We start from the raw sequence: 16227 nt of genomic DNA, 5'->3' as shown, positions 1-16227 counted from the left end.
CTAATTTTCTGTTTCCAGAGGAACCTACCTTTCCATATAACTTAAAATTACTTATTTACATAAGATACTAAGAGCAACTGTTTGCTGAGACAGCAATTCACATATCTATTTGTGGAAGCACAAAAGAATAGAGGAACCAGATTCTTCACTTTTTTATTGCTTCCATAGTATGAATATAACACAATGACTTTGAAGTTCACAGATGCCACTTTGCCACTGCTTTTTAAAAAAAATAATGGAGAAAGTTTACAAAAAGGCAATAACTGAATCTTTATGCCATTTGTCTAAATCTTTTAAGAGCGAGTCTTTTTGTCATCCACTCCAGTCCAGTTTAATTTCTCTGCAAAACACGTCAACAGAAATTCTGCTCCCTTAAATATGTTCAGTCAGTACAGTATATAGAAATCTATATATTGAAACACAGAGATTGCAGACAGTGGTAATTGGGCACATGGTGAATATAGCAATCAAATATATCATTCTGGAGAGTCAGCAAATTTGAAAAGCATCTTCTCATTCTGTTCAAAGACTCCAGCCTCTACCTTCCAAGCTAGCAAAGAAAGACTTACTTCATTCCCCCAACAATCTCAAGGAGTCACCAAACATCATAACAAGGGGAATGTCCTTTCTCCCTTAAACAAGGAAGAGATCCTCCACATGTTGCTGAACCAGAATTCCTAGTATCGTTCATCACTGATCATGCTAACTAGGTTAAATGGAAAACTGTATTTCAGCAATAACTGGAGGATCATACATTCTCACACTTGCTCAAACAGTTCAAAGTAACTCTATGAAAGATGGTTGTTGCTGTGACACATATTCCCACCACTTCAAACAAAAAAAAAAGACTTTTTCCTGAAGAGCTGTTTTTATTCATATTCATATTCATCTGATTAATCAGGTAAGACTTCTTAAAGTGGCAGCTAGTCCAAAAATAATTATTTTCAGTTTCATGTAATTATGAAATATAATGAAGGAAGATTTATAAAGAACACGCTACAACTACATGTTGTGTAGCTGTAGCTAAAAGTACATTTACAAACTCTTTTCTCCTCATGCAAGTCATAGCAACTTTAGCCCAGGAGAGGTGGATTGAGAAGGGCTGAGAACATCAACCTTCCTTAACCAATGTTGATTTCTGCAATTGCTAGTCTAGGAATGAATGGAATGGAGAGAAAGGCAACTGCATCCCAAAGACCTAATGGTTTTTCTGAATTGGTCTGCAAAATTTTGTGGGTTTCATCCTTAATTACCTATGCTTCCTCTAGTAATAAAAGGCAGGATTACCCAATCTCTCAGAGTGGAACAATGCAGAGTCCTGAGCTCCTGGTTGGAACATCAAGTGGTAGGCAACACTAGCAACATTGGATGAAGCCACTATATACTTTATATACAACAAGACACCCATTTATTTAGATGATGAAGCACTGGAATCACTGATGATCTATTATCAGAATACATGAAAACAAAATAGAATAAAAAATGCCTGTGATCCCAACTAAGCTTGCTGATCCCACAAAGCAATAAGTGCAATTATTATGCCTCAGTGAATCTTAAAGAAAAAAAAAAGATCAAACAAATTTCCACTGAGGGAGATTAATTTAATACTGGGAAGAAAGTAAGAGCCATATGAAAGGTCTACCTTGGAATTGTCTTATAGTATGAAATCTACATAGAAGGTTGTGTTCAAAGCAAAGAAGTCTTGCTGAATAATGATTGTCCAGAGAAGCCAGTGTGGTGGAGATATACTTTCTTTAATCCTTTAATGGTGGGCAATTGATGAGCAGCTCAAGATGTCAATTAGCTTGAGAAGTATTCAAATTCTCTTTTATTTAGAAAATGTATTTTAAATTGAAACAATTTAACAGAAAATATGCATACATATAGCAATGGTAAAATAATGTAGCATTAAAAATTTATAAAATATTGCAAGAAAAAAAATTATTTTATAAGCAAAAGAATTTAATTTAACGATTGATTCTTAAGTTCTCCTCCTTACCCCTTTGTCATAAAAAAGACCATAGAGTTAAACTTTTAGAAGAGGACATTTAGCTCAAGGAGTCCAACTCCTTATCCAGTATAAACATTCAAATTAATACATCACTTGTCTGACTTTCACTTGATATCTCTTCCAAATGTCTGTTTCTACTCTCAACTTTCTTCTAACATTCAGTTAAAGTCTGCCTTCCTCAAATATTCCATCCATCATTCTGTAATGCAATATGTATACAACATGTCAGAGGATGTTTTGCTTGGCTGAAATAAAAACATGTCCATAGCATTCTCACAATATGTTGAGGAAGTCAATAAAAATGTAAACTTTGTGTATCAAGACTTATTGATAACATTACTACACTTTTCAAGTGCTTACAAATGGATCCATTTATAACCTCCTCTAGAATCTTCCCAGATCAGCGTGATTGATCTATACTTTGCTTGTCTTCTTTTCCCCAATTTCTAAAGATCATGGTATTTATTCTCATCTAATTAGATAACATTTTAAAACTCTCCAGATTTTTCAAGACTGAAAGATAACATTCAGTCAAACAATTATCTGATTCTTTCAGAACTCTAGGATGCAATTCATCCGGCCCTTGAGATTTAACCTGGAAGTAAACAGATAGCCCTTTATTATTTTTATCAATTTCAGGATTCAATCCTGTCATTCCTCCTGTTTTCACCACTTCCTGGTACTAAACATACATTTTTGTAGACGTATGCTGAATAATATAGTGGTATCTCGGTACTCATCATTAATTAGTTTCAGGAGACATGATGAGTACTAAAAAGATGAGTACTGAACAATTTTTCCCGATAAGGAATAATGTTGCTGAGTCACAAGACAGTCAACACTGACAAGTTCTAGCTTGTGTATTGACGACCAAATTTGATGTGTTTCAAAGCAGTTGAGTATCAAGGTACCACTATAGTTAAGTTACTCTCTTTTCTTTCCTGTTAAGATTTTGCTGGAATACTTATTCTGAGAAGCTAATCAGCACTGATCAGTTAATTGCTTGCAGGTCATAAAGAAAGATTATAACTTAGATTTTCAGACTTTATTTTTTGTATTTGGTCTCCAGAGTTTGGTTTCCAGTATCACAATCAATACCATGACCTCATTCAAAGTTATGCTAGCTTACTTCATTGTCATATAGTGTCTTAAGAATATTAGAGCAGTCTGGTTTTTGTTTTTCAGTGTGACCAATCAGATGCCTCCTAGATGTATTCAATCTCCTTGAAACCCATCCAAATTTGTAACTATCAAAACATATTGTGGTAATGAATCGCACAGGTTAATCATGCAGTATTAATAACATATCCCTTTTCCAGAACCAATGTCAGGTATTTCTTTTGACATGATTATTAACCACTACTGTCTTGATATTGAATGTGCTTTTCCATTGCCACAAAACCTAGACCAGAAACAATGGATATAAGTTGCAGAACTCTAGCTTTCATTTAAATATAAGGAAAAACTTCCTGATATTAAGAACTGTCCAACAGTTGAAAGGTTGTGTTCTCTCTCTTTGGAGGGTTTTGGGACGAAACTGGACAGCCAACATTCAAAGCTTTGGTTTTCTTGTACATTGTGGAGGATTAAAAAGATGCTTCCTTCCAACTCCACATTTCTAGAATTCAATGCCAATTGAAGACTGCCGTCATAAACACAATGTTTTATACATATCTGCAGGAATTAGGGTTGGACCTCTTACCATTACTTCTGCCTTTGAATTAACTTATGATGGCATAGGACTGCAGAGCTCCAACTGTTTACATAGAGCCGTGATGGCGAACCTATGGCACACATACCAGAGGTGGCAAGCAAGCCGTCGCCCCAGCTCAGCTGTGCCATGCATGTGTGCGCATGCTTCTCACCAGCCAGCTGGTCTTTGGGTTTCTGCCGTGCATGCCCATGGGGCGGGGCGAATGTGCAAGGGGCATGTGTGGGAGACTCACACACATATGCGTGGGGTAGGGCGGGTTTTGCCTTTTACACAAGTTATGTATTGCTTTTAAATTTAGCTTATCCTACCGGTGGATGAAATATGGATTGTCTTTACCTAAAGAAAAGAAAATAGGTAGAAAGGGATATTTTGGTTAGAAGGTTTTTCAGTTTCTTCTTGTGACAGATTCCCTTCCTCTTAATCAAAATATTGAGAATTTAGATCTATTTGAAGATGACTTGCATGCTTAAAAAAATATTCTCCTGTTGACTGATTGAGCTATGAAAGCAGTGCTTTTCTTCCTTGTTCATCTTCCTTCAAGTTTAAAGTCTCTGATAGAGATGAGGAGACTTGGAATTATAGGACTAAGTATACTTTATGGAACTAGTAGCAGTAGGAATAGGATACACATCTTCTACCCCTTTCTTATGACTTGTCCTGCTCCTATGATCCATATCCATGTGACAAGTACCAATTACATACAAGTTTGATGACTACTACTATGTTCAATGATGTCCCTTTGGATTTATTAACTCACAAACTCCATCTAATATAATGCCTCTTCTGAAAGAAAAGGGGAAATTGCGCATTAATTAGCATTTTCCTCTAATGACTAGCTATACATCTGATTGGAGGTGCTGAGTTTCTCACTGCTAAATGCCATTGGACCTGAATGCTGCAAAGATCCAACAGATGTGGGAAGTTTCCAGACGAAAGTACTCCCATTTTTACCCTCAGATGATGTCCAAAAACGGATTAAAATTTTTCTACCAACATATCAGCTATTTTGCTGCCAGATTTCAATGCTGCAATCTCAGGATGCTGGAGCACTACATGTAGTTGCAAACTTGTATTAGAAGTCAAATTGTGATGTCCTGTTATTTTGACATCAAATAAAAACCAAGGAGGAAATCCTACCACATTTATGTTTTTTTTCCCCATTGGCCTTTGTTTTCTGGGGTATGCTTCTAGGCAGTGGTGGGATTCAATTTTTTTTTACTACCGGTTCTGTGGGCGTGGCTTGTGAGTGTGGCAGGGGAAGGATACTGTAAAATCTCCGGTCAGAGGTGGTATTTGCCGGTTCTCCGAACTACTCAAAATTTCCGCTACCGGTTCTCCAGAACTGGTCAGAACCTGATGAATACCACCTCTGCTTCCAGGGGTTTAGTTGAATCAGGCAAGGTTTAGGCAAGTAACAGTCTCACCTTCCTCCACTGCAACTTTTCATTCCTAGTTGAATGCATCTATAGTACAGGAAGAAATTGAGGGATACATTTGAGCAAGATAAGCCCAACTTTGTGCTGAGTTGTTCTCTCTTTAGATCTGCAAGAAGACAAGCACTTTATATTCACTTTGTTTGCAATAAGAATTTTATATTTTTTTTTCAGAAACTTCCATTAAACTCTCTTGGAAATTTGAATGAAATGTGAATGAAATGCTTTGTCAATTCTGTCTACTTTCAATTTTTCTGGAGGACATATTGCAAAGCCAGTTGCAGGAAGTGATTCAAGTAAAGTGTCAGATGAGGTCAGAGTATTGGGTTGTGAAATACTTCTTGCATTTAGTCTTACTATTTTCACTCTAGTGAACCAATTTCAAAAAACAGAAATAACCATAGAGGTTAAAAAAAGTTTTTTGCACAGATATTTTTCATGTTTTAGACAGACCTTGGCAATAACTGGAGTTGGAAATATTACAATGGAAGTGCATTAAATGAGATAAATTCAAAACAGTAAAAAGGCTTGTAAGAATCATCCAAAACAGATATGCTTGAAGTGTAGTATCCTGACCTAGTTGATAAATGAATGCCACTGAGAAACAGAAAACAAATAAAGGTCTAGCCTTAAATTATATACAATGAAATTCATACGTGCTGTTGATTGTCTTAGGAAGAATCTCAACTGGTTCTGATACTTTAAGTTAAAAATGAAAGCCCAAACCTTAAAAAAAATGAAATCCACTAAGTAATGGGGATGGCAGTCCTATATACATTTGTTATCATAGAAATATACTTTTATTAATAACTAAAAAAAGTAATAATGTATACAAGCAGCTCCCCGCCTTCCACCCACCAAAAGTGAGCCATACTGCACTTGGGTACTTGATGCAATGGCCAAATGCAAAAGAGAATAGGTTCCTAAATCCTTACGTAAAGAGCAAGTTTCAGCAGGTGAAGACTAGGTGACAAGCTACCCAATTATAAGGTGTGCAAGACTGGTGTCTTGTTTTTCCATTTAGTGAGGATGATTTGGGATAACACACTCAGTTTGAGACTGAGGTGTAATGGCCCTTGAGCCTTCTTTCAGCAATTCGTTTATGTTACTTGGTTCCACCTAGAGGTCAGACTATCATCTATCTGAGGGGGTCCTTGGTGCTCTCTGAGCTTGCTTGTTTTCTTGCAGAAGTTTCATTACCCAAATTAGGTAACGTCATAAGTGCTAGTATCTGATGATGTTACAAGTTTGTGTACTAAAATGTCTGCAAAGCACCAAGGACCCCTCATGTCAATCTCAAGCTACAAATAATCTTCTTTATTAGTATCATCTGTCGTCTGTCTGTCTGTCTGTCTATCATCTATCATATTTTTAGGTTTTCCTTGTGTATATATATGTATGTCCTTTTCTTCTACATTTCTTCAACAAATCCTCCCTAACAGTTAACCTTCCAACCAAAATGCAGCTTGATATAGGACCATGGTTTTTCTATAGGACAAAAACCATCCTAACCATTTGCAACATGTATGTTTAGTTGCCGACAAGTGTGGAATCCTGGACTCACAACATCCAATGAGAAAAAGACATAGAAAAAAACATGTAAACCAAAAAACATATACACTGATACAAGTTCTGCAACTGGCTCCATCCAAACACTCCATGACTCAAGTACTATATTTATACAAAAGAAAAACAGTCCTCAATTTAAGCTGATCCCTTCCTTCCAAAAGGGAGATTGAAAAACAAAATAAATTGATCTCCATTGTCATTGAAGTGATTATCCCCATTATAAAAGTAATTATTTTGGGAAAAACTAATTTTTTAGATGTATGCTATATTCTGCAGGCTGTGAAACCCATTCCAACTTTTGCTGATTTAATCCAAACAGTTGATATTTCTATGCTTATCCTCCTTCAGAAGAACATGTGCACAGCACATAAATAGAGAATAGAGAAATTCAAAGATATTCACCTGCATTCATAAGATTGAGGAGATAAGAAAAGCTCTATCAAATTAGATCAAAAGCACAACTAGACCAGCACCGTCCGTCCCTCAATAATCAGCCAGTTGTTCCAAGAGACATACATGCATGGCGTAGCAATAGTAACAAATAATGCCATTGCTTTTTAGCTTCTGATATTTTTAAATATTTCTCCTCTGAATCAGGAAGTTCCATATAACTAAAACAACTGGTTAGAAAGGATCTGTCAAGACTATGAAGGCCAACAAATAAAGCAGTCATCCTCCACTATTCAAGTGGACATTGTTCAGTATGTTCAATGAAAACTACACATTTTGGTGTAACATTTGCCAGATTACTCAGACAGGCCAATATTGTAGTCTTCTGAAAAGACTTATTACTAAAGTGATTGTGCAGGATATTTTACATCACTATTTGCATTATTACAGAGTTGCACTTTTTCTGTTTCTCACCATCTCTAAAAATAATTATGGGAATAGTTGAGCCACTGCCTCAACTTTGCTTATTTGGCAAAAAACAAAGTGTCCTGTTAAGAACCTCCTATTTTAGGGCACTGAGCAAGCAAAATGCATATTCAGACTACTGAATGCAAGCTGTGCCCTTGACCTACACAGGATGAGAATTCTTCAGCTTGATCTTCATGGGAAGAGTTGCCAGATTCTTATATCCTCCCCATATAAGGAAAGGTATGTTAATTAAATTAAATTCATCGCTGGATCTCATACACATATTTAGAATTTTACCAATACAGATAATACATAATTGTGCAAATACTGCATCAGAAAGATAGAGCAGAGATGTAACAAAGAGTCCCTGCTATTATTAAAAAGAATACAGAGGGAAATAAAAACCATCTGGGGGGAAAAAAACCCGGATATATGGAAGCTGAAAAACAAGGGAGATGTCATCTCTTATCACAGCACACAGAAAAATCTACACATGAGCAAGGTATTCTCCTAAACTAAGTATAGTAGAATTAATGAAAAATCTCCATAAACACTGATAAATCTTCATATTTTGGGACGGTTTGGTCCTTATCCAAAAATAAATTATTCCTTCTCCAAAGTAACAAGAACAGAAAAAGTGTCATGCTGTTCAGAAGCATGATATGGATGCTAGTGGAAACAAATACTGGGTTATCTGCCAGCAGAATCTATGATGAACCTGCAAAGTAGGTTAAGTTTGTCCAACATAATGAGGTGAACTTCACGAACAGTCTAAAAATGCAGCCAGATGAACAGCGGCAGCAGTGGAAGCCCCCCAAGGAGCAGGAAGTCTGAAGATCTAACAGAATTTTAATTTGCTCCATCTAGAGCAAAGAGAGATCACAATACTTTGACATTATAGCAGCACCAACAATAGACAAACCTTGGATGAACCGAGACCCTGCAGAGGGGCCATAGCTGGCCCAAGGACAGGCTAAATGCAGTACTAATGAAAGCATCCCACCAGGCTTGTTCAAAGGCTAGGCTCCACTGTGCCCATTGATATATTTATGGTAATATTTGTCTCTTGCTATTAAAAAAATAATGCCTTATACATTCAAACACTGTGGCCTCTGGCCTGGCTCCTGTTCCCACTTGGCACAAATTTATTTTGTTTCACAAGCCTATTTCTCTTCTCTCCTCTGATGTTTTATCTCCAGTTCCAAATGAGGGCCCAGCCCTCTTAAATCAAGAGCTGCTGTTCTCCTGCTGGCCCTGGCATAGGCAGACAAAGCAAGCCAGGGAGAGAATCCAAGGGCATCTTTTAGAAGCTGGGATTCTTGCTAAACACCTCTTGCTGCCCTTGTCCTTAGCTGGATACACCTGGCTGTGCTCTCCGGCACAGTTGCTGAGCTTTTTCTTCAGATACCACTGGTGAGGTCCGTGATTACTCGAGCTTTTACCAATTTTCGTAGGAATTCCTTCTCTCGCTGGATGTTGTGTGTCCAGGACTACATAAAGTGGAGAAGGGAGAGGGGTAAAGGAAGAGGAAGAGAGAAAAAAGAATCACTCTTCAAGTGGTATTCATAACACTGTGAGTATACAGTCCAAGTCAAGAGGTTGTCCTAGACAAGTTTCCCATCAAATAAGACAAAAACATGATTATATTTCTGATCATGGTACAAATTTCTCCTCCTCTACATACATACATACATACATACATACATACATACATACATACATACATACTACATATAGGTGCCAGAGGAATTAATTATCTTAATACATCTAAGACAGCCTTTACCAACCTGATGTGCTAGACTATACAGTTCTCACCATTTTCACTCAAAATATCAGTTGCTTGTTGGCTGGGAGTGATTAGTCTACTATATCTGAAAAGTAAAAGATCGGAGAAGGCTGGTCTAGGAATAGCTTGATAAAATATTTTAGCTAATGGGGGGGGTCATATAGAATACATTATATAATATTTGAAATACTAGTTACCTTGTTTCTATAGGATAGCTCTAAAATGAAAAACAATGCAATTTTCCCTTCAATAAGTGGAGTGCAGTATTTTGTTCTGTACTTGATATTATGCAGAAAGGAATGACCTAACCTGAAATAACTCAAATAATTTAAGTGCAGATATTTAATGTAAGAATATGAAATTGTGATCATTTTCAGAGCTATCAACAGTTACTTTTGTTTATAGAAATTAATTGCAGAACTTGGCCTTTTATAAGAAACTATCCGTATCAAGAAATTAAAGCACCCACATTTTCTTGATTTTTCCTGTATAAAAACATTGAGACATTTCATAAAGAACTTTCCAGTGTACACCCTGTTTCCCATCTCATTTACTGTATGGAGTGCCGCACTCCTTTCTTCATGCATTTCTAGTACAGCTTCATGTTGTAGGAGAAGAAATCACATCAAAGTCTCCAGCTAGGGAACTTTCTGAACAACTGTTTAGGCAAGAGTCAAGACAGGGTACAGTGCCTGCCCACTGATATGTCAGGTTTTGTCACTGATGGACAAGCTAAGGAAGATGCAGAGCACAGAAACAGCTCCAGATAGGAGGAGGAAAGGGAATAAATAGCAGGGGAAAGAGAAAAGAGTGTCTCCTGGGTGCACATTAAAAAAGAAATCAGAGAGACGGTAAGTACTGCACGTTCAGAGTTGGGGGAGAGAAGTTTAAAACTTAATTTGAGCCTCTAAAATTTTTTAAGCTATTGTAGTGAAGTTTTTCTAGGGCTACTAGATTTGGACTGCAAAAGTTCAGATGACTACTAAACTGCAGTTGCCATCCGATGCAATAGTTCTAATTTTTCATTATTTTGTTAGATTTCTCAACAAATTTTCTTTATGAATTAGGAGCTTGACCTCCAAAAGCTACTAATATAAAAATGGGATTCAAAAGAACTCATTCCAACTATTTCAGGGAGTACCTGTTGGAAGAAATAGAAAGATCTTTCCTAGAATTTAATGCTTAAAACTTGCTTTAGTTGTTTATTTATGCAGGGTGGTCTAGACGCTTGTCATTTCGTAGAAGCTTGATCCAAAGATGTTTGGATTGATTAGTGCAACATCTTGGACTACTCTATAACTGTGTCTTTAAATAGAAATATTTATCCATTTTATTTATAAAGTATATAAAGTATGTAAATGTGGCTAACAGTCCCTGATCCCCAGACCTTCTTTCCTGATCTTGAGCTTCTTCTCATGCCCTTAATAATCTTTATTCCACATATGTTTCCAACTACTGTAAACTTTCATTTATAGAAACAACTAATACATAATTATGAATATTCCCCCTTAAAAAAAAAAGACGGAAAGGAAACTATCCTCAAACTAAGCAAATAATTTCCTTTTTCCCAAGTGGCTTGGATTTTTACCATTTAAATCCTTCTGCCGACTTCTAATTTCTGCATTTGCACCCCTAAATCTTGCATTAGCTAATGACTCTATCTCTGTAAGTAATCTCATTAACTTCTTTGGGGGTACAAGAAAGCAAACAGAAACTGACCATGAGAATGTTAGAAGCATTGCATCTAATAGGTTTAATCATGCAGAATATTTCAGATATGGTTAATATGGGGCCATGAAGACAAGTTAATCACTATCTCGTGCCAGGGCTGGCAGAGAACAGCAATAGAAGCAGAGCTTGATCACCAGGTTAAATGCTGAATTCTCTGGAAGATTAAAAAATTCACCTAAATTCATTTTTGGGGGGAGATAAATCTGATTATTGTACTAATCATAACACTTGGAAAGTGTTAAAATCTAGGTGAGTTTTTGAGATAAGCTTTTTAGACTTAGGCTTCAATTTTTTCAATCATTATCTAGAGTCAAATGTTGTAGAAACAGATATTTTGCCTTAGATTTGCTTTTTTAAAAAAATACTGTTCTTTCAAATGCAGCATGCAGGATTATGTATGCAAAGACGTTGCTAGCATGTCATTAATTCTCCTGTGCCCCAGCTATCATCATATTTTTATGAATATATAGTTAAAAACCTACTATGCCACTGTGTAACTGTAGCAAAGCTATTAATTTTGAAGCCAAATGCCTGCTGCTATATGTATAATTAAATGGTACTATCACAAGGGGTGAAGAAATTCCCAAAGGGCAACTAAAGTAGACAGGCATCTTGTTCAATTGATAAGAGACTGACAGCTGGAAAGTGAATGCCAAGCTATTTCTAATAGACACTGGGACCAAGTTTAGAAAAGTTGCATACAAATATTATTGTTATCCATGGGTCCTTCAGCTTCCACATCACATCCATTTGTGATGGCTGCAGAAATGTTTCCTATCTACCATAGTAAACTATAAGCAGCCATCTCTTCTCTGCGTTATGCATCAGTGGCACATTGCCTAACTAGTTTTTAGGTCTATGTTAAAGTCAGAAGACTAGACAGCTGTCACACCTGTGTTCCTTTGAAGGGCTAGCTACGTGGTTTGCTAAGCAAGTAAGAGCAAACCAAACCAAGTACATGTCATTCATTAATGAGCATGACTTTGGAGTAGATTCTCACCATTTCAAATAAATGCAACTGATACTTTAGTTCCTGAAAATGTTCCCAGCTTTTGTAAAGCCATAGCAAGCTAGACGGAAAAAAAGAGCAACCCAGTCTCCAACACAAACTGAAGATTTCCATTTCTAGTAAAAACAATAGTTTATTGAAAACGATAGACATGGCTAATAAACTAAATGAAATTGCCCTTTGGGGAAACCAAACATGATGTAGGGAAAACGTACAAGAGACTGTGGAAGTTCTTTACAAAGGAAACTAGCATTCAAAAGCTTTTCAAACGTTTCTTGTTTTTTATTATTATATGTGCATTTGGTAATTTGTTACTGAACTCAAGACACTGAATTTACATAAAACTCCATCCTTTCCTATTTTCCCCACAACTACCATCCTTTGAGGTTAAGAGAGAATGATTGGCCCAGTCACCAAGCCAGCTTTCATGCCTAAGGCAGGACCAGAACTCACATTTCTTTGTTTCTAGACCATCACCTTTACCATTACACCAAACTGGCTCATATCCATTAATAATTGTCCCGTGTTCCCTTAACTCAATGATTTCATGTTCAATATCACTGTTCTCCATTATGCTCTTACTGCACAGGATGGACTCTAGACAGAGCAAAAGTTATTGAGATGACAATGTCCTGACTACCCTTTTCTTTATTCAAAGAACACACATTCAAAACTCCTGTGGAACAACCAGAACTATCCTGTTGCAAAGATAATATCCTCAGAAAACCTCTGATTATTATTATTATTGTCCTTGGACCTTGAAACAACACACTTGTAGCCTCTCTCTCCTTTGTTTTTCCCTCCCTTCCAGTCTCTCATTTTCTGAGGGACTCTGAACAGTTTTCAGTTGTGCAGCAAACTTTCTGTGAAATCTGAAGAGAGGGTGGAAAGAAGAAATTTGTGTTTCTTCCAGCAAAAGTATTCCATGTGGTGCAAAAGTTTTCTTTTTTTTGTCTCCAGGGATCAAGACATAATTTCCGCAGAATTACAGTATTGATTGGGTAGTCTGATATTATGCTCCATCAGGAGTAACATGAGCAACAGAAAAGGTAGAAAGAAACTCCACAAAACCAAAGTGAAGCGTATTTTGCAGAATAATAAGTGAATCTAGAGGAAAGACAAAAGTAGTATATATGTGATGTTAATTATTTTATTTTATTATTTTTATTTGTGTATTCAACCTAGGAAAATATGTAAATTAATGATTTTCTTGATAACACTTATATAATCTATATATTTTTGATAACCTTGATAGATTCTTTGATTAAAAAGAAAACACATACAATATACAAAGATATCCCCACTAGCCAACAGAAAAGAAATACAAGGAAATCTCTGTCTTCTCTTTATGTCTTTTACTACCGGTTCTGTGGGCGTGGCTTGGTGGGTGTGGCCATGTGACTGGGTGGGTGTGGCTTTTTGTGTAGCCCCCACCTGTTTTTGGGAGCTTCTTAGCCACAGAGGAGCCTCTGGGGGGGTCATTTTTGCTCCCCTAAGGCTCCTCTGAGGCTCTGGAAGAAAAGGAACAGAGCATGGGAGGGGCACGTAGCACCCTTCCAAGCTCTGTTTTGGGAGCTTCCTAGCATCAGAGAAGCCTTGGGGGGGGGCGTTTTTGCTCCCCTAAGGCGCCTCTGGAAGGCAAAAATTGGAGGGGGGGGGCCTGAGCTCCTCCCTCCATTTTTTGCCTTCCTGGGCCTCAGCAAGGGGAATCCCAGCACAGCTGATCTTATCTACGGCTGATTGTTGGGAGGGAAAAAAAAGAAATACCTTAGGCAAATGTCAGGCAGGCAGGCAGGGTGAGCAAGCATCGGGCAGGAGGGCGACCGGGTTGGGGGTGTGGCCAGCCAGAACTTACTACCGGTTCGGTGACCCACACCATATTATTGCTACTGGTTCACCTGATCCGGCGTGAACCGGCTGAATACCACCACTGCTTTATGTAGTCAACTCAGATGTCACAAAAATGTGCAAGCTTTTATACCTCTAAACCTTTTAAGAGATGAGGAAGAGGGAAATAAAACAACCTAAACTGATCCTGAAGTCATGAAAATTGTATAACTCTAATGATAAGATATGGTGAAAGACTTAGAAATTCAAATTATGCTCTATTGGTGCTGAAATACTTTAATTCAGGATATCCCTAGGACTGCTGAGAAGAAAAAAATCATGATTAATACCCAGATTTTGAAAATGTAAAATTCAGACATTATTTTAACATCCTTTCACTCTTAGACACAATGTGCAGATTACTCAACTAGTGGAAAAAAAACATGACAGAAAAATTAATCATCTCTTAGACAATGGTTTGTTAAATCAATAAATACCTCTGATAACTTTATCCATCATAAAATCTGTCAAATACCATTTTTAAGCAATAGAAATGAAAGGGTATGGGAAAGCCTCGTGACAACAATTTCAGCTATTTTAATGTTGTTGGAGAGAGAGAAAAATGTCTAAATAATTTTTCCACATTATATCTCACTTCATGCACTTCTGTCCCATTATTTGGTCTTTTAAAAGATAAAATCCCCAATAATCTCTCTTTATAGAAAAGTTATTCCAATTGCCAATGTTTTTTCAGATTGCCCATTCCCACTGGCTGTTGTACCTGCTTATTTCTCATATCAGTCACATTCCCTCACCCACATTTTTGGGACTCTAAACATCCTGCATGATGAATACTTGAAATGTTTGAACTATTTCTAAAACTTCTGGTTAGCCTAATAAAGGTATTGCTTCTAAGGAATTTTTCTTTCATGAATAAGACAATACTGTTATTTTTTAAAGGAGTGTTTGGAAGACACTGAAACTTATTAAGTAACAAGATCCTATTCAGAAAAAAGCATGATTCTGCACAAAGTACATTGGCTTTATATTATTTGAAAGACAATTCTCACCCGCAACCAGGTAATCCTACCTAATTTGACCTTGAATGACTTTTGTTATACAGCAGAGCTGAACTGAGTGTCTTTATTTATGCAAAGTTTCTTCACAGTGTTAAATAATTGATTTGCTATTGTATTTATCCAGCAGGTTATTTTGACATCTCAATTTAATTCCAGCCCTGGAATTTCCCATTGGTTCTGTATCCAAGGATTAGCCAGGGCTAATGTTGAGCTTCTGAGGTCAGCTAACTCCTCAGGCATCTTTGTGCAGCACAACAGTTTAAATGATTACCCTTGATAATATATAGATTGTATATTTATTTTATTTAAAACATGTTAATAGATTCATGCTTTGACTTTCTATTATAGAAGTACTAAAAGTAGCTTCCAGCAATTAAAACAAATAGCACAATGCTAAAAGCAATAAAGTCAAAACCAAACTTAGTTAATATAGTTCTGTCATTTTTCTAGCTAGACAGCAATCTGTGCTTTCATAAATTAAGCAGATAGTGATATTTTCATTTCCAAAGTAATCATTTTCTTGCTCTTCCTCCCAGCAAAGCTTTGGGGGATCCCCAGTTCAATTCAACACCAGTTCTCATCAATACCCAAGTTTTGTGCCTGGAGTTTTTTCCCCTCACTTTGTCCAAGAATACGATGCACACATTGTTTGAATAATAGTTATATTTTTCTCCTTTCCTAAGGAAAAAGAGTTTTTAGAAACAAAGAAAAAGTTTACAAGTGATTCTTTTTTATCATTCAGTCGATCAAATAAAAACATTTAAGTTTTTTGTGTCTGTTGCATGTAATTCTACTGTATACAATAACTATTGTCTTGTACGCTCAAATTTACTCCAGGTAAAATTCCTGAATTCAATGCATAAGTGATTGGCATAGAATGAAAGTTGTTGGCATAGAATGAAAGTTGTTGTTGTTTTCACAAGGCATTTTTTCCACTCCTTAAGTGAAACATAGGCTTTAGCCTATTCATTCTCTCATCGTATGCTGATCTGAAAGATATACTTTGCTGTTTTAATATGCGTAAACAAGGATGGCAGGTTTGCTCACATTGCTTAATTATCATCCTGCTCTTTCATGTGCCAAGGACTGAAAGGACAAGTATTCTAGCAGCCATGCCCTGTTGTTAGTAGGATGGCACGTCACTCAACAGAAATAATAATGTTAGGATGGTTTGAGGCTTTGAACAAATCTTTAGCTACAACATCTGCCA

At 36.7% G+C, this 16227-nt stretch overlaps 1 protein-coding gene across 4 annotated transcripts in view; it reads right to left on the bottom strand.

Moving 5' to 3' along the window:
* Positions 1-1808: 1808 nt before the first annotated feature.
* The window catches only part of ST3GAL3 (ST3 beta-galactoside alpha-2,3-sialyltransferase 3), a 201869-nt gene continuing 187450 nt past the window's right edge, over positions 1809-16227 (bottom strand). For all 4 annotated transcript variants that reach the window (XM_026665724.2, XM_087960110.1, XM_087960109.1 and 1 more), the window contains one exon: positions 1809-9075. In XM_026665724.2, coding sequence (XP_026521509.2) covers positions 8986-9075 — 90 coding nt within the window. In that variant the 3' untranslated portion in view covers positions 1809-8985. The remainder of the gene's footprint in view (positions 9076-16227) is intronic.

The sequence above is a fragment of the Notechis scutatus genome, chromosome 3 (genome assembly GCF_049901735.1).
Source record: "Notechis scutatus isolate UNSWTSFEM ecotype Mainland chromosome 3, rNotScu1.2, whole genome shotgun sequence".
NCBI lineage: Eukaryota > Metazoa > Chordata > Lepidosauria > Squamata > Elapidae > Notechis > Notechis scutatus.
Note: the sequence above shows the minus strand (reverse complement) of the source record. Positions and strands in the feature narration are given on the sequence as shown.